Source organism: Coregonus lavaretus (genome assembly GCF_964263955.1).
Source record: "Coregonus lavaretus genome assembly, chromosome: 22".
NCBI classification, from domain to species: Eukaryota; Metazoa; Chordata; class Actinopteri; order Salmoniformes; family Salmonidae; genus Coregonus; species Coregonus lavaretus.
In genome coordinates, this window is record NC_140009.1 from 16140384 (window position 1) to 16161472 (window position 21089).

At 43.0% G+C, this 21089-nt stretch overlaps 1 protein-coding gene and 2 pseudogenes across 3 annotated transcripts; 1 reads left to right on the top strand and 2 right to left on the bottom strand.

Moving 5' to 3' along the window:
- The first annotated feature begins 260 nt into the window (after nt 1-260).
- LOC311149534 (cadherin-like protein 26) lies at nt 261-11584 on the top strand (annotated as a pseudogene). The gene is made up of 17 exons: nt 261-296; nt 943-1069; nt 1276-1421; nt 1578-1722; nt 6146-6321; nt 6408-6539; nt 6678-6863; nt 7214-7501; nt 8936-9067; nt 9185-9413; nt 9815-10036; nt 10320-10441; nt 10532-10609; nt 10734-10841; nt 10943-10981; nt 11113-11217; nt 11375-11584. The product of its transcript is annotated as a cadherin-like protein 26 (transcript).
- Nucleotides 11585-12470: 886 nt separating this feature from the next.
- On the bottom strand, nt 12471-14483 carry LOC311149579 (uncharacterized protein SCO4629-like; annotated as a pseudogene). Its single transcript has 5 exons — nt 14412-14483; nt 13907-14023; nt 13510-13662; nt 12944-13103; nt 12471-12697 (listed from the first exon to the last, which is right to left on the bottom strand). The product of its transcript is annotated as an uncharacterized protein SCO4629-like (transcript).
- Nucleotides 14484-17972: 3489 nt separating this feature from the next.
- On the bottom strand, nt 17973-20873 carry LOC311149657 (mitochondrial ribosome-associated GTPase 2-like). Its single transcript, XM_084186856.1, has 6 exons — nt 20201-20873; nt 19686-19833; nt 19273-19388; nt 18873-19091; nt 18588-18726; nt 17973-18501 (listed from the first exon to the last, which is right to left on the bottom strand). Exons 1-6 carry the CDS (start codon nt 20432-20434, stop codon nt 18101-18103), a joined length of 1257 nt encoding a protein of 418 aa, XP_084042982.1. The 5' UTR covers nt 20435-20873; the 3' UTR covers nt 17973-18100.
- Nucleotides 20874-21089: the final 216 nt, after the last annotated feature.

A 21089-nucleotide genomic window follows, 5' to 3' on the forward strand; every position in this document is an offset into this window, starting at 1 on the left:
TTCTACTGTGTTTTAGTCAATGCCACTCCGACATTGCTCGTCCTAATATTTATATATTTCTTAATTCCATTATTTTACTTTTAGATTTGTGTGTATTGTTAGATACTACTGCACTGTTGAAGCTAGGAACACAAGCATTTCGCTACACCCGCAATAACATCTGCTAAATATGTATATGTGACCAATAAGATTTTATTTGATTTCATGCCAGTCTGCAAATTACGGGGAGCCAGGGGGGGCTCAGCCCCCATGAATGAGACATGAGCTCCCCTAAATGCAACAAAAGTCAAACTTTGGTGGGTCTCTAATTTAACCATTCTCCTACTTGTTTAAAATGCCCTTTTGTACTGCTACAGTGGTAAATATGAAAACAAAATCTTATTCGAAATTAAACCAACATCCCAGCCTCTCTGGCATGGTTTAAACCAGTGACAGTTAGTTCAGGTTCTTTCAATCACATTAACCTCACTACTCCTCCTGTCTTGTCTGCCTCTCTCTGTCTGTCTTGAGCTTTCAATAGCAAAAACATTGTATCGACTGGGCCTAATGACAAATGCTGAATGGTGTTTTGTAACAGATGTCTCGTTCCCTTCATCAAATAGTGGGTGCACACTGCACTGTTTGGATGCTGGAATTATTTTGGAGTGGACGAACGTATGCAGATAGCCTACATTTTGAAGTGATTTGTTTGACAATCAGATGAAAACATCATGACTGGTTGTGTTCATGCCACATTAAAAGGTTTTTACTATTAGGCCCATAAAAAAAAGTCTAACAAATTTCCTACAAATAGGAAGTCCAGTGAAGAAAATAGAGACCCCCGAATGTCACGGTATAATTCGCACTCTGCCTCATGCCCTCTTTCGCCTTCTCTCTATTTGGAATCCATTTGGAATACCTGTTCTAACCAATTAATCTGTTTCTGTCTGGTTGGCTGTGTAGTGTCTCGGGATTGTCACCGTGTCCTCTGAAGAGTTACTGCATCGGCAGAAGAGAGTCTGGATCATAGAAACTTTTAAGATCGAAGAGTCGAGGCCTGGACCTTATCCTTATGAACTGGGGAAAGTAAGTAAAGACCATAGTCTTTTGTCGAGAGAGTGGAATTTCCTCATTTTTCCATGTAATCACGTGCATTGAGTTGAAACACACACACATGCACACACGCATGCATACACACGCGCACGCATACACACATGCAGACACACACACACACACACACACAAAGTCACACACAAAGTTATGCATTTAATTGATGTGTTGTTTTGTTTTATATTAATGTTGAGGAGAAGTTCAAGGTGGGTTTCCATCTAAAAGATCATGGTGTTGATCTGGAGCCCAAAGGAAAACTGTCCATCGACACAGACACTGGAAAGATCTTAGTTCATGGAGAACTAGACTACGAGCTTTGCCAGATACTTAAGGTGAGAAGGAAGGGAACTCATTATTGCATAAATGTTAGTTTAGTTTGGTTTAATTTAGTTGTCTTTAATTTATTGCTAGATTTTTTTGATTGTTTGTTTGATTGGTTGATTAATTACTTGATTGATTCATATCGTCGTTATCACATGGGACTACAGCTGACATTTGAGGCCAGATATGAATCCAGTAACCAAGCACACACCCAACTGGGAGTGGAAGTGGAGGTTCTAGACATCAATGACAACCCACCTGTTTTCGAATTGGACACTTACCACACCAACCTTAAAGAGTCTGCCTCACAAGGTAGGGTGACCACCACATGTCCCGGATTGTGCCAGACAGTCCTGCATTTTGGCCCTTTGTCCCGCAACCAAACAATCATGTCCCACATTTTATCAACAAATTCAAACACACTCATTTAGAAAAAAGGCCAATTTGTCCCGTATTTCAGTCAGACATTTCGACCTGTCTCTTGCAGTCATGTTGCGCTTATGAAAATATATACATCACTTCTCCAATCATTGTTGAGATCTGATATTCTGCGCAGCGCAAGACGAGATGTAGGCCAATGTCATAGGCCTATCTTCATCCAATCATATTTCTCTAAATTTCTCTAAATTCAAGCTAAACTTGGAGAGGACAGTTACATGCTGACTAGCCCGGGAACACACGTGCGCCATCGTGCATGTTGATTTCATATGTTCTCTACTCTACAATTAATCCACAGATAAAAGGGGAAACCTAGTTGGTTTCGAGTAATCTCTCCTCCTTCAGTCTTCTTCATCTTCTGTGGACTTTATATGGCGGTTGGCCACCAACTGGACTGGAGTGTGGACCTCAGTTCAACTTTCAATCACACATGTAGGTACAGTTGAAGTCGGAAGTTTACATACACTTAGGTTGGAGTCATTAAAACTCGTTTTTCAACCACTCCACGAATTTCTTATAAACAAACTATAGTTTTGGCAAGTCAGTTAGGACATCTACTTTGTGCATGACACAATTAATTTTTCCAACAATTGTTTACAGACAGATTATTTCACTTATAATTCACTGTATCACAATTCCAGTGGGTCAGAAGTTTACATACACTAAGTTGACTGTGCCTTTAAACAGCTTGGAAAATTCCAGAAAATGATGTCATGGCTTTAGAAGCTTCTGATAGGCTAATTGACGTCATTTGAGTCAATTGGAGGTGTATCTGTGGATGTATTTCAAGGCCTACCTTCAAACTCAGTGCCTCTTTGCTTGACATCATGGGAAAATCCAAAGAAATCAGCCAAGACCTCAGAAAAAAAAGTGTAGACCTCCACAAGTCTGGTTCATCCTTGGGAGCAATTTCCAAACACCTGAAGGTACCACGTTCATCTGTACAAACAATAGTACGCAAGTATAAACACTTTGGTGTGAAATATGCAAATAAATCCCAGAACAACAGCAAAGGACCTTATGAAGATGCTACAGGAAACAGCTACAAAAGTATCTATATCCACAGTAAAACGAGTCCTATATCGACATAACCTGAAAGGCCGCTCAGCAAGGAAGAAGCCACTGCTCCAAAACCGCCATAAAAAAGCCAGACTACGGTTTGCAACTGCACATGGGGACAAAGATCGTGCTTTTTGGAGAAATGTCCTCTGGTCTGATGAAACAAAAAACTGTTTGGCCATAATGACCATCATTATGTTTGGAGGAAAAAGGGGATTGCTTGCAAGCCGAAGAACACCATCCCAACCGTGAAGCACGGGGGTGGCAGCATCATGCTGTGGGGGTACTTTGCTGCAGGTTGGACTGGTGCACTTCACAAAATAGATGGCATCATGAGGAAGGAAAATTATGTGGATATATTGAAGCAACATCTCAAGACATCAGTCAGGAAGTTAAAGCTTGGTCACAAATGGGTCTTCCAAATGGACAATGACCCCAAACATACTTTCAAAGTTGTGGCGAAATGGCTTAAGGACAACAAAGTCAAGGTATTGGAGTAGCCCTGACCTCAATCCTATAGATAATATGTGGGCAGAACTGAAAAGGCGTGTGCGAGCAAGGAGGCCTACAAACCTGACTCAGTTACACCAGCTCTGTCAGGAGGAATGGGCCAAAATTCACCCAACTTATTGTGGGAAGCTTGTGGAAGGCTACCCGAAACGTTTGACCCAAGTTAAACAATTTAAAGGCAATGCTACCAAATACTAATTGAGTGTATGTATACTTCTGACCCACTGGGAATGTGATGAAAGAAATAAAAGCTGAAATAAATCATTCTCTCTACTACACTGCTCAAAAAAATAAAGGGAACACTTAAACAACACAATGTAACTCCAAGTCAATCACACTTCTGTGAAATCAAACTGTCCACTTAGGAAGCAACACTGATTAACAATAAATGTCACATGCTGTTGTGCAAATGGAATAGACAACAGGTGGAAATTATAGGCAATTAGCAAGACATCCCCCAATAAAGGACTGGTTTTGCAGGTGGTGACCACAGACCACTTCTCAGTTCCTATGCTTCCTGGCTGATGTTTTGGTCACTTTTGAATGCTGGCGGTGCTTTCACTCTAGTGGTAGCATGAGACGTAGTCTACAACCCACACAAGTGGCTCAGGTAGTGCAGCTCATCCAGGATGGCACATCAATGCGAGCTGTGGCAAGGTTTGCTGTGTCTGTCAGCGTAGTGTCCAGAGCATTGAGGCGCTACCAGGAGACAGGCCAGTAAATCAGGAGACGTGGAGGAGGCTGTAGGAGGGCAACAACCCAGCAGCAGGACTGCTACCTCTGCCTTTGTGCAAGGAGGAGCAGGAGGAGCACTGCCAGAGCCCTGCAAAATGACCTCCAGCAGGCCACAAATGTGCATGTGTCTGCTCAAACGGTCAGAAACAGACTCAATGAGGGTGGTATGAGGGCCCGACGTCCACAGGTGGGGGTTGTGCTTACAGCCCAACACCGTGTAGGACGTTTGGCATTTGTCAGAGAACACCAAGATTGGCAAATTCGCCACTGGCGCCCTGTGCTCTTCACAGATGAAAGCAGGTTCACACTGAGCACATGTGACAGACGTGACAGAGTCTGGAGACGCCGTGGAGAACGTTCTGCTGCCTGCAACATCCTCCAGCATGACCGATTTGGCGGTGGGTCAGTCATGGTGTGGGGTGGCATTTCTTTGGGGGGCCGCACAGCCCTCCATGTGCTCGCCAGAGGTAGCCTGACTGCCATTAGGTACCGAGATGAGATCCTCAGACCCCTTGTGAGACCATATGCAGGTGCGGTTGGCCCTGGGTTCCTCCTAATGCAAGACAATGCTAGACCTCATGTGGCTGGAGTGTGTCAGCAGTTCCTGCAAGAGGAAGGGATTGATGCTATGGACTGGCCCGCCCGTTCCCCAGACCTGAATCCAATTGAGCACATCTGGGACATCGCTCCATCCACCAATGCCACGTTGCACCACAGACTGTCCAGGAGTTGGCGGATGCTTTAGTCCAGGTCTGGGAGGAGATCCCTCAGGAGACCATCCGCCACCTCATCAGGAGCATGCCAAGGCGTTGTAGGGAGGTCATACAGGCACGTGGAGGCCATACACACTACTGAGCCTCATTTTGACTTGTTTTAAGGACATTACATCAAAGTTGGATCAGCCTGTAGTGTGGTTTTCCACTTTAATTTTGAGGGTCTCCAAATCCAGACCTCCATGGGTTGATACATTTGATTTCCATTGATAATTTGTGTATGATTTTGTTGTTAGCACATTCAACTATGTAAAGAAAAAGGTATTTAATAAGATTATTTCATTCATTCAGATCTAGGATGTGTTATTTTAGTGTTCCCTTTATTTTTTTGAGCAGTGTATTATCCTGACATTTCACATTCTTAAAATAAAGTGGTGATCCTAACTGACCTAAAACAGGGATTTTTTACTAGGATTAAATGTCAGGAATTGTGAAAAACTGAGTTTAAATGTATTTGGCTAAGGTGTATGTAAACTTCCGACTTCAACTGTATATGCACCTAAAAACCAATGAGGAGATGGGAGAGGCGGGACTTGCAGCGTGTCAAGCGTCAAAAATAGAACCAAGTTCTCTTTTAGCGCCTGGCTACGCAGACGCTCGTTGACATGCACGAGCAATTTGGATGAAATTGTCGAAAAACATTTTGTAACGCTCTCGCACGTGAGTTTGTTTGTTTGTTTCTTTTCTTTCTTTCTTTCTATCTTTCTTTCTTGTATTTATTGCAGATAAAGGAAAACCACACTGTAGGTGGTTATGAGTGTGAATGTTTATGATGTATTGTTAAAACCGACACAAACTGCAGACATTAACAATGGATTTTGTTGCGAAACCACGCACAGAGTAAACATTTTCAGTGAACCTGCATTTTCCTTCCTCATTATGAATTTGGGGCCTTTGAAACCATCAAATCAAATCAAATCAAATTTTATTGGCCACATGCGCCGAATACAACAGGCGTAGACATTACAGTGAAATGCTTACTTACAGCCCTTAACCAACAGTGCATTTATAGTCCGGGTAGCCGTGATTAGCTGTTCAGGAGTCTTATGGCTTGGGGGTAGAAGCTGTTGAGAAGTCTTTTGGACCTAGACTTGGCACTCCGGTACCGCTTGCCGTGCGGTAGCAGAGAGAACAGTCTATGACTAGGGTGGCTGGAGTCTTTGACAATTTTGAGGGCCTTCCTCTGACTAACCTTAACTCTCTGTTTCCTATCATGTCAGGAGATTCCCTGATAGCTGTAATGGCAACAGATAAAGATCAAAGCAGCACAAACAATGGCACATTTGACCTGAAGATTGTCTCCGTCACCCCTACACCCCCAGACAACCTGGAGTTTTTCCTTGAGCAAAGTAGTAAAAATGGAACCATCAAATTCAAAGGGTGTCTGGACCATGAGGTAAGAGGGGCCTCTATGTATCTATAGTATTTCTTTCATTAACTTTTAACTATAGTGTGACTGACTGTTTCAATCATCCACTTCAGAAAGCAGAGAAATACACCATCCTGGCGGAGGCTAAAGATCGTGGAGAGGTTGTTCAGCTCTCCAGTAACTGTACAGTCATTATCAATATAGTGGAAGGAAACAACCATCTGCCTGTCTTCACTGGGCAAACGGTGGGCAACATCATTCTATCCTCCTCACTTCTTCACAAGAACTCGCGGGAGTATTTGATCAAATACATGAATGAATCTCCATAACCTCAACTGTGACTCTCTTATAATGTTCCATCATCCTGAGAAATGTTATTTCAGGGTGCAGGAAACATCAAGGAGAAAGACAGCAGTGATGTACCAGTTCTTCAGCTTCAAGTTTCAGACCAAGATACCAAAGGTACTGAAGCCTGGAAGGCCAAATACACTATCCACGGAGACAAGGACCAGAACTTCAGAATCACCACTGACCCAGAGACCAACGAAGGAGTCTTGTTTCTTGAAAAGGTCTGTTACCTGTCAAATAAGTCAATGCCACCTAAATAAGATAATGTATTTGAAATTACTCACATTTTCTGCAATTTACATTAAGTTGTTGTATGAAAAATTTATGCACTCACTAACTGTAAGTCGCTCTGGATAAGAGCGTCTGCTAAATGACTAAAATGTAAATGTATTAATCATCTTATGTTTTTTTGTTTTGTTTTTTGCAATCAAACTAATAGCAGACCTGTAGTAGTAGCTGATGAACTGTGCTTAAAGCTGTGGTTGCAATAATCATATCCCTGTATCCATTTGTTTGACTAAACACTAAATCATCCTTCTAAAACCCACATTCTCCCTCTGTCTCCTGCCAGCCTCTGGACTATGAGGACGGCTCTCTGAAGAACCTGTCAGTCAGCGTGGAAAACGAGGTGCCCTACTTCTCTTGTAAGGTCAAAGGTCGTCCCGCCACAGGCCTGTGGAATGTGGTCACCACAGGGGGGACATATTTGACAGGCATCACACCGCCCCTGCTGTCCACCCGCATGGTGGAGGACGTCAACGACCCCCCCATCTTCACCCACGCCGTCAAAACTGTGATGGTGGAGGAGAACGTGGAGGTGGGCCATCGACCTAGACAGGAGCCACGCCAACACCTTCGCGTTAGACTGGGAATTTACTGTTCTATAGCATCTTCCTACTGTTCTAAAGCATCTCCTACTGTTCTGCAGCACCTCCTACTGTTCTGCAGCACCTCCTACTGTTCTGCAGCACCTCCTACTGTTCTAAAGCATCTCTTACTGTTCTATAGCATCTCCTACTGTTCTGCAGCACCTCCTACTGTTCTATAGCACATCATACTGTTCTATAGCATCGCATACTGTTCTATAGCATCTCTTACTGTTCTATAGCATCTCTTACTGTTCTGCAGCACCTCCTACTGTTCTGCAGCACCTCCTACTGTTCTATAGCATCTCCTACTGTTCTATAGTATCTCTTACTGTTCTATAGCATCTCCTACTGTTCTATAGCATCTCTTACTGTTCTATAGCATATCCTACTGTTCTGCAGCACCTCCTACTGTTCTGTAGCACCTCCTACTGTTCTGTAGCACCTCCTACTGTTCTGCAGCACCTCCTACTGTTCTGCAGCACCTCCTACTGTTCTATAGCATCTCCTACTGTTCTATAGCACCTCCTACTGTTTTGCAGCACCTCCTACTGTTCTGCAGCACCTCCTACTGTTCTATAGCATCTCCTACTGTTCTATAGCACCTCCTACTGTTCTGCAGCACCTCCTACTGTTCTGTAGCACCTCCTACTGTTCTGTAGCACCTCCTACTGTTCTGTAGCACCTCCTACTGTTTTGCAGCACCTCCTACTGTTCTGCAGCACCTGCTACTGTTCTGCAGCACCTCCTACTGTTCTATACCATCTCCTACTGTTCTATAGCACCTCCTACTGTTCTATAGCATCTCTTACTGTTCTGCAGCATCTCCTACTGTTCTATAGCATCTCTTACTGTTCTATAGCACCTCCTACTGTTCTATAGCATCTCCTACTGTTCTATAGCATCTCCTACTGTTCTATAGCATCTCTTACTGTTCTATAGCATCTCTTACTGTTCTATAGCACCTCCTACTGTTCTATAGCATCTCCTACTGTTCTATAGCATCTCCTACTGTTCTATAGCATCTCTTACTGTTCTATAGCATCTCTTACTGTTCTATAGCATCTCCTACTGTTCTGCAGCATCTCCTACTATTCTGCAGCACCTCCTACTGTTTTGCAGCACCTCCTACTGTTCTGCAGCACCTCCTACTGTTCTGCAGCACCTCCTACTGTTTTGCAGCCTCTCCAACTGTTTATCATACTAGACTGGAAATTTAGCTCAGTTCTCTATTTTTACAGTGTATTACCAGTTTATTACTATAATTAATTTTACTTCAGCAATAACCACAGATAATTATTGATCTTATCAAAATAAAAGTGTCATACTTTAATAATATGTTGTGATGATAAATACAACTTATTTGCATTAGTTTGCGAGAGCTGTAGCCGAACATACAGCTAACAGGCCCAAACCATGTCTTGTAGGTACTTAAAAGGAGTGGACCCAGGTGACTGGGTTGCAGTAGATGCAAAGACTGGCAAAATAACCACAACTAAGATCTTAGACCGAGAGTCAAGTTACTTGAAGGACAATGACACTGTTTGCTGTTGATGATGGTAAGAACCAAAAACATTACTCCAATATAGTAAATTAAACCAATATCAGTGAAAAACACTCAGCATATCATCCACAGTACAACCAGTATTTTTCAGTTGAGTTTCTCTGATTGACAGGCCAGCCTCCCTTGACCGGAACTGGAACGCTCAACATCCATCTAAAGGACCAGAATGACAACCTTCCAGAGCTGGAGATGGCCACCATGGACATGTGTCTGTCAGATGAGCCATCCAAGGTCAACATCACAGCCTACGACCTGGATGGAGAGCCCTACAGCGAGACCCTTCTACTTCCAGCTCCAAGGGGACGACGTCAATGGCAAGTGGAGGATTGACCCTGGCAATGGTGAGGTTTTCCTCCTCATAAAGCCGCGGACACTCTTAGAAAAAATGTGTTCCATAAGGGTTCTTCGGCTGTCCCCATAGGAGAACCCTTTTGGTTACAGGTAGAACCCTTTTTGGATTCTGATAGAACCCTTTTGGGTTTCATGTAGAACCATCTGTGGAAAGAGTTCTACATGGAACCCTATGGGGACAGCCGAAGAACCCTGTTAGGTTCTAGAAAGCACCTTTTTTTTTTCTGTACAAACTATCTGGCCTCTCATTCCTCATACATTATTCCATATCGTCTCTTTGACCCTTTACACACCACTATTGTAGGTTTCACACACCTCAAGTAGGCCCAAGTCTCATACTATAGGCAGGCATAAACTAGCTAAACTAATTTCTCAGTACACATCCCTCCAGGCTACACAGTGAACCTGGTGAAGGAGAATACAGTGTACGCAGGTCACCTCGAGCTGCTGCTGAAGGTGTTTGACCAGCAGGGTCAGGGAGCCCTCCACAACCTGTCCGTCACCGTGTGTGACTGCTCCGGTGTTTCCAGCTGCCGTCTCGGCAGGGTCACTGTAACCAGGATTGGAGTGAGCGCTGTAGGGATTGTCAACGCTGTCATGCTGCTACTGCTAGGTAAATCAACCTTAGGAGTAGGGTGAAGATTCCCCTAGATGTTGATCATGGGTCAGTTTAGCATTTTCCCCACTTATGGTTAAGGCTAGGATTGGGGGAGGGAAAGCTGATCCTAGATCTGTCTCTAGGGGAAACTTCACCCCGGAGCTGACTCTTACGCTTGAGAATGACATACTGTCCTACATCCCCACCTAGTGTTGATTTGGTATAGTTAGTTAGAACTTCAGTTAGTGTGTGTGTGGAGATTTGTATTTATTCAAATTAAAATGTGTGTTCCTCCTAGGTTTTCTACTGTTGTCCCTCCTGTTGACCTGTAAAAGAGAACTGAAACTGATCCCTACAGATGAAAACTCTGAAGAATGTCAGATCAAATATAACATTGAGATCCCAGGAACTGATTGCAAGGTAACAACAGACAATTTTAACATCAGATGTTCATCTCTCGTCATTGCTTTTTTTCCATCATAATTTACAATATTCTGTTCTTGATCATAGGTACCTACACTTATCACAATCCAAGTGGACAGTCAGCTGGGAACAAAAGCTGCTTTTCAACCTATCAAGATGACGTCGGTTAGGAAACCAGCAATATTCAATCACCATTCATCAGTATTATTTTGGTTCACACTGGGCATATTTGACAAATGGAAAATTGTTGATCCATGCAAAGTAAATATGATACTGTATCTTTCCCCAGGCTGTACAGAGGTCCGCCAGTATTCGAGCACCGGTATGTTCAGAGTATTTTCCCTCATACCAAGAGCAACAACAGGGACAGTTTCAACAAGGAACCTCTCTGCGCAAGGTAGGCTATAGAAGTCTAATATATCTACTACCTTCATCCACTTTTGGATGAATTACATTTTCAGTGGCACTGACCTACAGCAACATTTTGAATTTTGTTTGAGTGCGCCCACAAAATTACACTCCAATGGTTATGGACAGGTATTTCAAAATCTAATATTTCAATTAAACCTGTCAACACTATTTTTTCTGAGACTTTCACTTGACTAATGTTGCATTGTATTGGTTGTATGTGTGTTCTGTGTAGTGATAGTATGTTTCTGATCACTCAGGGGTCAATGATGAGCAGATCAATGATGACAAAAACAAGATACTCCTCATGGGGAGAAAATAATTGTCTCAATAACTCCGGGCCCCTGATGACTCTACTCAATCATGTAACAATATGCAACAGTCATAAACAACCAGCTCTGTGACAAAAAAACTTTCTAATAGTGATTTTTTAAATCTACTATCTGGTGAACTCTGTTTTATTCATTCATTAACCTTTTTGTGACCACCAATCCCTCTATCTATCCATCCCTCCCCCTCCAGAGGATAAGCATCCTGCAGGTTCCCGGAGAAGAGCTGGGGGACTATGCCCCCCACCCCTACGCTGAAGAGGGGGACCTAGAGACAGACCTCCAGCTGGATGCTATCTCCATCCCTGAGACCCCCTTCGACCAGGACAAGCTACTCTACCTGGGTGCCAGTTTCAACACTCTGGCCTCCATCTGCAACACCCCAGACCCCAGCGCATCCTAAGCCCACCTCACCCTCACCCTGTGGGGCAAGAGGCTCTGCCAGGACTGGCTAGTTAGTATGGGCATAACAGGCTAGGTACCGGACAGTTTCATGGATAATTAACTGGATCGGATCACTCATGGTTAAAAATGAGATAACAGCAAACCTGCTCTTGCAAAATCTGGATAACAACAAGCAATGTCAAACTTCACAAAAAAAGCATAAAATACACACAGGACTGTGGAGATCAATGACCAATACAAAGACCAATATGGAACTCAGTGCTGGAAGGAGAACAATGGAATTTACCAATGGATCTTACATGGGCAGTAGCTATGGAAAGCTGTGCTGTAAGGAGCCTGGTTGTACACATCAGGCATGCTACATTCTACTGTACACTGGCTGGATTGACCAGCCAGCACAAACCAAAAAAGGATTTCTGCACTGAGAACACACAGACCGGGGAAGTGAGCGACATGGAGTGGAAAATACTTGGAATGTCAATTACTTTTTAGCTCTGTGATTTTACGAATGCGATGGCTGCAATGAAGTAGTGCTAGAATGGTGAATTAGAGAAAGAGGTTGGTCTTTTCACATTCCACACCATCTCTTACCAAGATACATCGAGCCAAAATAGTCTAATAATGTTATATGATGGTTATGTTTAAGATTATCAATTAAACCCTTGGGCTGAAAGGTTTGGGCTTCAATCCAGTTGTTTTATTTGGGTGTATATATTGGTGTGGTCTTTTAATGTATATGGTATATAAATAAAGGTAATCGTTTTTATATTCAATGTTTTATTTATGTAGAACTGCATTCAATCCACTGATATACAATTAGCAAAAATTGGGTTCTGTGGTATATTTTCATATGTCTCAAGTCACAGTATCAATGAAACAACCATCTTCTCAAAAGATGAATTGACTGTAATTTAAATGTTCAATTCCCAACCATCAGCAGCATCAACATGTCCATAGCAAAACATAGGCACAAGTGTGTGTGTGTGTTGCATTCACTTGGGAATGTAGCCAGCCTGCAGGAACCAGTGGTAGGCAGAGAGAGCACTGGGTGTGATCTCCTGTTCCACCTGGAAACCTTTCTGTGGGTAGTCACAGATCCTCTCTAGAACACCTGGAACACACAAAGTTTACACCTTACTCATAGCATCATACTCATGTATGTTGTTTCTACACTGCTGTAAGTGAAATGGTTGGCAATGGGACAATATTGACTTTTAGAATATTTGATTCTGAATGCCTTCATACATTCCTGCACTAGAAAGATGACAGGTGGGCTTACCATATAAATATTTATCTTACATGGTATAAAGGCTTAAAGACAACACAGAAGTCCTGGGATTATGGACAAAGTACCCGCCTACCATGTATGTGATGAGATCCATGGCAGTGCCCACAGTGGGGTGGTGGTAGACAGAGACCCATCTGGCGGGAGGTAACGATGGCAGGCCACTGCCGCAGGAATGTGGCAAAGACCCTGCGCTCCATAAAGGGCTGCTGGACCAGGATCACCCTGTTGGCTGAGGTAGACATGACAACCACAACCACTAAAGGGTACATGCCAAAAATACACATAGGCATACTGTATATAGGAATCACAGGAGGTTGATGGCACCTTAATTGGGAAGGACGGGCTCTTGGTAATGGCTGGAGCGGAATGGTATCAAATACATCAAACACATGGTTTCTATGTGTTTGATGCCATTCCATTTGCTCCGTTCCGGCCATTATTATGAGCCGTCCTCCCCTCAGCAGCCTCCTGTGATAGGAATACAATCATGGCCTGGCCAAAATGTGTTCCAGTGATTCAGTTGTGCTCTCCTGCCCCCTAGCTGTAGAATAACGCTACAACAATAACAGACATTTCTTGTGAAAGGTTCTCCATGTGGTTTTCTCCATCAGTGTGTCTAATGAGGAGAGTCTCACCTGGGATGTTTCTCTCCTTGAGAAGCCTGTAGGAGAAGCAGATGTTGTCTCCAGTGTTGATGGCCTCTGTCTCCAGCAGTATGCTCCCCCTGGGCACTCCCATCGTCAGAGCCACATCCAGGAACACATCAGCCTCTGGTCTCGACCAATACACACATCATAAACAATAAACATTTTACATTTACATTTTAGTCATTTAGCAGACGCTCTTATCCAGAGCGACTTACAGGAGCAATTAGGGTTAAGTGCCTTGCTTAAGGGCACATCGACAGATTTTTCACCTAGTCGGCTCGGGGATTAGAACCAGCGAGACATTGGATAGAAAGTTAGAAATGTGGTATGTGTGCGTGCCTTTGTGCATGAGGGACAGAGAAAGATGCTCAAGTGTCTTGCTGACCTGCAGTCTAGTTGCCTTGGTAACCGGTGAAGAGCAGCCAAGGAGCCCATCCTTCCAGGAAGAGAGCAGCTGACCTCTCCGCCACATGCGGAGACCCAGGCCTATTATGACATCACTCTGAGATATCAGACAGGATTATTATGCAATTTCAGAGACATAAATTATGACATCACTATGACAGGATTATGACATTTCAACAGAGGACACATAAATTATGACATCACTGAGAGAACATACATGATTATTCAACAGAGACAGCATAAATTGTTACAAAAACCTGAGATAAAATCTAGTTGTATGACATGGAATATGACATCATCCTAAAAGAGGCCAGATCATTATGATGTTATTTTTGGTGAAGCCAGAAGAGCATATCATATCATCTCAAAATATAATTGGGAAGAATGTAGTGTCATACTGCTTACAATTCTGATTGCAGTTAATTTGAAATGCATCCAGTCAAAACGTATATTATGTGTATGTACAATCAGATATGAAGGCTTGCCTTTTCCAGAGATAGGTGCAGACAAAGGTAGTCCCACAGAACTCTGGCCCACTTCTCACTCTCATTGTCCATTCCTCGCACATGCTGGTCGGTGGGAGAGAAACACACTTTAAAAGCAGAACCAAATGGAATAAACAACACAACATATGATACTGAATTAATCAATAACAATAAAGTAGACATTTTCACAGGTCAACAATGTCCTCATTAAATACACGTGTGGAGAGGAGGCACTCCACCTCGCCTCAGGCGAGAACAAACAGAACTGTAGTGACGGTCCGTTGCGTTGACAAAGAACATGTGACGCAACAGCAGCATGCACACCACAATAACTGCATCATCTAGATGTGTGTGCAACAAAAGTACAACATTGACCTTCTGCTACCTTTCTGTCAACCCGTTTACACATACAGTTTGACGCATACGTTCGATGCACCACACAGAACGTACCACAACTGCCTCTGCAACGCAATGCTGCAAGGCAAAAGCAGCGTTCCATTGGAAATGAATGTACTTCTGGTGTACCAAAACGCAGTCGGTGTGTTGGAAGAAAAATGTATGCACTCACTAACTGTAAGTCGCTCTGGATAAGAGCGTCTGCTAAATGACTAAAATGTAAAATGTAAGAGGACAGGTGTCGTTGGTCATCCTTTAAAAGGGCAGAAGGCTGCAGCAGAAGTGGCCAGGCTCAACACGCTGCACTGCACCAGTGTTAAACTCATTAACTCCCCTAATATAATTCATAAGCCATTAAAAGTGTCGTTCTATTTCCCATTTGTCCCAAGGATGAAAGCTTTGCACACCCCAGCGGCTCTCTATCCCCGTCTCTCTCTTTCTCCACTGTTCTCCTCCACCTGTCAATGTTTCCTTTGCCCAGGATGCACTGCCAATGTTCTGGCATATTCCACTGCATATTCCACTCTCTGGCATGATTGTGATTGGCTAGTCTAAATTCTATCCAGCTGCTCAGTCTAACTCTCATTGGCTAATGTACATTTCACTCTTTATCCGACCAGCTGATTAGGCCTTCTTTCTCTTATTCGATTCGTTGGTGAGTCTCCTGTAATGCCGCGTTCAAAACAACTGGGAAATCTCCGACTTTAGTGCGTTCAAGACAACTGGGAACTAGGAAAAACGATTTCCGATTAGGAGAAATCGTTTTGAACGGTCATCCAACTCGGAATTCCAAGTCGGAAACTCTGCCATCTTTCTAGAGCTCCGACTTTCTGACCTGAAGATCACTGACGTCATGATTTCACCACATTTATTTCCGAGTTCCTAGTTGTTTCTAACTTGCTTAACATTGACATATGGTCAAACTAGCTACATTCTACATATTGATAAGATTGTAATTGTCAAAAACGGATTTATTGTCATCTTTTGGTTGAAACGGTAAAAGGTCAGTGAGTGAAACGCCACAACTCTATGGAGGACTAAAAGTGCCACAATTAAATAAATAAATACACCATTAAATAATTACTTAAATGTGTCATTAATTAATTAAAATTAGAATTAAATACATAAATGTGTAATTAAATGTATCATTAATTAATTCAAATACCGATTCATTTTATGTAAAATACATATATAATTATTTCACTATTTACATTTACATTTCATGATCCTGCATTGCAGTGATTCATGAATTACTTAAAACTGTCAAACTGACCCATCAAAGTCAGTGGGCGGGGCTAACGCGAATCTAGTCTGATCCATTGCTTTGGTCTGAAGTAGAGTAGGCCAACCTGGATAGAGACAATGGAGGATCTCCGTGAACTTTCCAGGGAGTTGGTTAGAGACATTTTAAACTTAGCAGAGGATGTAGAAGCAGGACCTGCTGACATTATCCGGAATTGATTTGTCTTGGCTTGATGCAGAGGGTAACCAATCAGGCGTTAGGTTCCGCCTACCAACTTTTGATGGGTCAGTTTGACAGTTTTAAGTAATTCAGGAAGCACTCCAACGCAGGACCATGAAATGTAAATGTAAATAGTGAAATTATTATATATGTATTTTACATAAAATGAATCGGTATTTGAATTAATTAATGACACATTTAATAACACATTTATGTATTTAATTCTAATTTTAATTAATTAATGACACATTTAAGTAATTATTTAATGGTGTATTTATTTATTTAATTGTGGCACTTTTAGTCCTCCATACAACTCGGGTAACACAATTTTCTCAGTTTCCACGTTCAAGTGAAATTTCCCACTGGGAACTAGGAGCTTCCGATAATTCTGATAGCACGAACGCGGCATTAGTGTATAACTGGCTTTGTCCATTTTTATTTGATTCTGATTGACTGGTCTCTGAGTGTAGGCTGATGATTGTGTTTCTAAATGAAGTAGAAAGAAGCAGACACAAATCTGAAAGGTCCCAAAGAGAAGGCTCTACTGCTTCACTGTTAACACCTAGCTTTTTCCTACTAACCTGCTTGCACACCCACTCAGGTTTAGATTGGGTGTTTTGTTTTTGTCACGACTAGACCCAACCCCATCCACAACACAAGGGCTACATTTTATTTTATCCCCTTCTATTCTCTCATTCTTTCCCCTTTACATACATTAGCTCCACCTAGTTTCTGCCATATTGCTTTCACCAGTCCTCTTCAATGGGTGGAGGGGAGTAGACGAGGACAGAGGGAAGGGATCAGTTTTTAAAAAATGAAACGCAGCCATGGTGTGCCAGCCCTGACCTGATCTCATTTGCTCTCACTGCCCTCTGGAAATACAGTCACCAGCAGCACACAGTAAACATCTGCCATTGTGCCCGACCAATTGTGTGAGCTACAGTTCATATAAGGAACCCCCCCCCCCCATACGGTTCCGCAGGTGAAGAAGCCGGATGTGGAGGTCCTGGGCTGGCGTGGTTACATGTGCTCTGCGGTTGTGAGTCCATTTGGACGTTACTGCTAAATTCTCTAAAATGACATTGGAGGCAGCTTATGGTAAATAAATTAACATTAAATTCTCTAGCAATAGCTCTGGTGGACATTCCTGCAGTCAGCATGCCAATTGCAGGCTCCCTCAAAACTTGGGTCATCTGTGGCATTGTGTTGTATGACAAAACTGCACATTTTAAAAGTGGCCTTTCATTGTCCCCAGCACAAGGTGCACCTGTTTAATGATCATGCTGTTTAATCAGCTTTTTGATATGCCACACCTGTCAGGTGGATGGATTATCTTGGCAAAGGAGAAACGCTCACTAACAGGTATGTAAACTAATTTGTGCACAACATTTGAGAGAAATAAGCTTTTTGTGCGCATGGAAAAAAATGTTTGCTCATGAAACATGAGACCAACACTTTACATGTTGAGTTTATATTTTTGTTCAGTGTAGTTAAAATAAACCAAATGTCTAACGTGTACCACAAAGTGTGTTTCTAGACATCCTAAGGGTTAAAATGTGTGATGTTGATATAAGGGAAAACACTTAACAAGTACATATGACATCACAATAACTATCTGATGTCTTCAGTACTGACCCTTCTACACCGATAATGTAAGTATGACCTCAGTACATGTGTAAATAAAACAATGAGGAATCAGATTTACTGAAATGCATTTAATAAATCATAAATAAATTCCATATTCACAGTTAAATATTTATTTAGTCCTATCATTTGAACAAACTACATTTAGCAGGTGCTGAGCAGTGAGGAAAAGGCATGGAAGTCAGACCTACCACCTGATGGGCATGTCCTCCCCACTGCCCTGTCCATGGGTCAGTAGGTAGCCATCATATAGCTCCCTGAGGTGGAGGATCAGCTCCTCTGTGTTCTGGCCAGTGAGGGCGGACACAGGGATCACCCTGTGGGCCACGTGGCACCGGAGGGCCTCCAGGTTTCCCCGAGCCCCAGGCAGGTCCATTTTGTTGGCTATGATAGCGTGGGGTCGGTGGGAGAGGCCGGGCTCATACTTGTCCAGCTCGTAGCGCAGTTGCTGGAGCTGGGTCCAGGGTTCTGGGGAGGACAGGTCCAGAACAAAGAGAAGGAAGCGACAGCGCTCAATGTGGCGCAGGAAGGAGATCCCCAGGCCTCGGTTCAGATGGGCCCCACAGATGATACCAGGAATGTCAGCCACTAGACACAGGGAAAGGACGGTAAACTACAAGACCAACCTTTGTGCCCAACATAATATACAACACGAAGATCAAAAACTCCATTACCTGCCACTTGCTCATGGTCCCTGTAGTTGACAATGCCCACGTGGGGGTTGAGGGTGGTAAAGGGGTAGGCAGCCACAGCAGGCCTGGCATTGGAGATGGCCCTTAGAAGGGAAGACTTCCCTGCATTGGGAAACCCAACCTGGAGTGGAAAACACAAACAAACAGGTAAATCAAGAAAATGTTATACATTTTTGGGGAATAGAGTACATACAATTTATATTTCTACAATATTATTGTAACCAACAAGGCCTAGTCAGTGGAGTTAGTCCCTCTTCCGTGTCTCACCAGTCCGGCGTGGGCCATGGTGCGCAGCTCCAGCTGGAGGACCCTCTCCTGTCCCCTCTCTCCCGGGGTGGCCGTCATGGGGGCGCGGTTCTCATTGGACAGGAAGAAGCGGTTCCCCTTTCCCCCCGCCCCTCCAAACACAGCCACGTACTCCTGGGTGTGCTGGGAGAGGTCTGCCACAGTCTTCCCCTGCTCCTTCACCACCGTGCCCACTGGCACCTGCACCGTCCCAAAACACCATACAACATTCAGTTACACTGTATTTTACAGTCAACATTTTGGTATCTGGTATTTACGTGGCAATTACATGGCAAAATGAAAGTAATAAAAAACATTGTTCATATAAGAGCCCCTAGCTCTTATATGAACACCCCAGCTGTAGTCATGGGAACTAACTCACAGCGATGTAGGTTGTGCTGGCGTTGCGTCCGTAGCAGTTCTTACTGCCTCCTGAATCGCCGTCGTCTCCTTTGTAAACAGGGGCAACCTGCGCCAGGGATTTCACCTGCCGGTCAACTGGAGGCAAGCAAATAACAGATATAGGACTTGAGGGCTTGAAGTATGCATCCGAAAACCGTCTCCATGTCCTGGTTAAAAAATCCCTACAAATTAAAAATGTTATTCGGCCTGATTATATCTTTGTGTGAAATTATGAGCCTATTGTGGATCTCCTGATGATCAAAACGTTGATCTGAATAACCAAACGAGAGCAACTCAGAAGACCAACACTTTGTAACCAGATTATAAACAATGTATAAACAGTTCTGTTTGGGAATAGTGCAACACATGAGAGTGATGGTGTCTCTGACCCACCTTTGATGATGATGTTCCCACCATCTCCTCCATTCCCTCCGTCCGGTCCACCCCACTCTTTCCGGGGCTCACTGTGGAAGGTGCAGGCCCCTTTTCCACCTGCTCCAGCCAGTAGCTTTACATTGCGGTGGTCCACAAAGTGGCGAGTCTGAGCAACAGAGAAGAATGAACATTAACATAAGCTTAGTTAACTAGCTACCTGCAGTCCAGCGTTAACATTAACATAAGCTTAGTTAACTAGCTACCTGCAGTCTATATACAAGTCATTGGTCTAAATTCATATCACACTGGACTGGCATGGCTCCCTTGTTTCATCTTATCTCATAGTGTCATCAATATTTGCTTATCCATGTTTGAGTGCGTGATAGAGCAGTGAAAGCCAGATGTGTCCAGAATTTTCCAAACAAACTAGCTAAGTAGGCTATTGGACATGTAAACAAACCAATTTGTGCATGGCTAGTGTGATGAGGACAAAGGATATGAGATAGGTATCTGCCTAGTATATCATGACATACCAGTTTCTTTTCTGATAGTTCTTTCTTTTTAGATATTCGAGGTTTGGCGCACAATGCACAGGACGTAGTGACGTTCCTGATTCCAGTAGTTTTTCTCTGTGCTGTAAAGTTGCTTCTGAGCCCTAGCAACAAGCTGCCATTCAACTCGTTCCTAACGCAAACTTGTGCAAATATTCGGTTTATCTCTCGGACAAACCATCTTCGGCTTTGAAATTTGGTCAATGTAGTTAACATTGTAAAATAATCAAATGTAATGTCAGAGCATAGACCGTACTTATGTGTCGGAGTGAGACAGCCAGTGTCGCCCTGACCTCGTAACGTTTCGTTAAGCAGGGTTTCCCAAACTCGGTCCTGCCCTTCCCCCGTGCACGTTTTGGTTTTTGCCCTAGAACTACACAGTTGATTCTAATAACCAACTAATCTTCATGACCGATTTTGGGAAACCCCGCGTTAGAGCAGCTGCAGGCTAATGATGTTAGCTACAGCTAGCTAGCGAAGTCACTGTCAATAATAATTAAATCGGCAACAAACATAACAAAATTACAACAATAATATATCTAGAGGTTACACAAAACATCGCAATCTTGCAACGCTAAGTAAAATGTAGCTTTTAGATCAAGCTAGCTAGCTGGTAACTATTTTGAATGTCAACTTCAACGAGACATAGTTATGGGAACTACGGAGGGTCAAAAAGCACAGTAAGTCAAAGCGATGGGTCGTTACATTGCTTCTTCATAAAATATACAATGCGGATACAAAACAAGGTGAAAGTCAATGTATTTTACATATTAAAACAGTAACAAAATAAATCCAAGATGAACAAGCAACTAAACATTCATATTTGGTTTTATATATATATATATATATAAAATCTAATTTTATTGGTCAC

What these genes read in the sequence shown, in the direction of transcription:
- LOC311149657 (XM_084186856.1), bottom strand. Translation starts at nt 20,434, where the DNA reads ATGTTAACTACATTGACCAAATTTCAAAGCCGAAGATGGTTTGTCCGA. An exon ending in CCAGCACAACCTACATCGCT is followed by an intron (nt 19,092 to 19,272) that starts GTGAGTTAGTTC and finishes GGGACGGTGCAG; the next exon opens with GTGCCAGTGGGCACGGTGGT. An exon ending in CCATGGCCCACGCCGGACTG is followed by an intron (nt 18,727 to 18,872) that starts GTGAGACACGGA and finishes TTTCCACTCCAG; the next exon opens with GTTGGGTTTCCCAATGCAGG.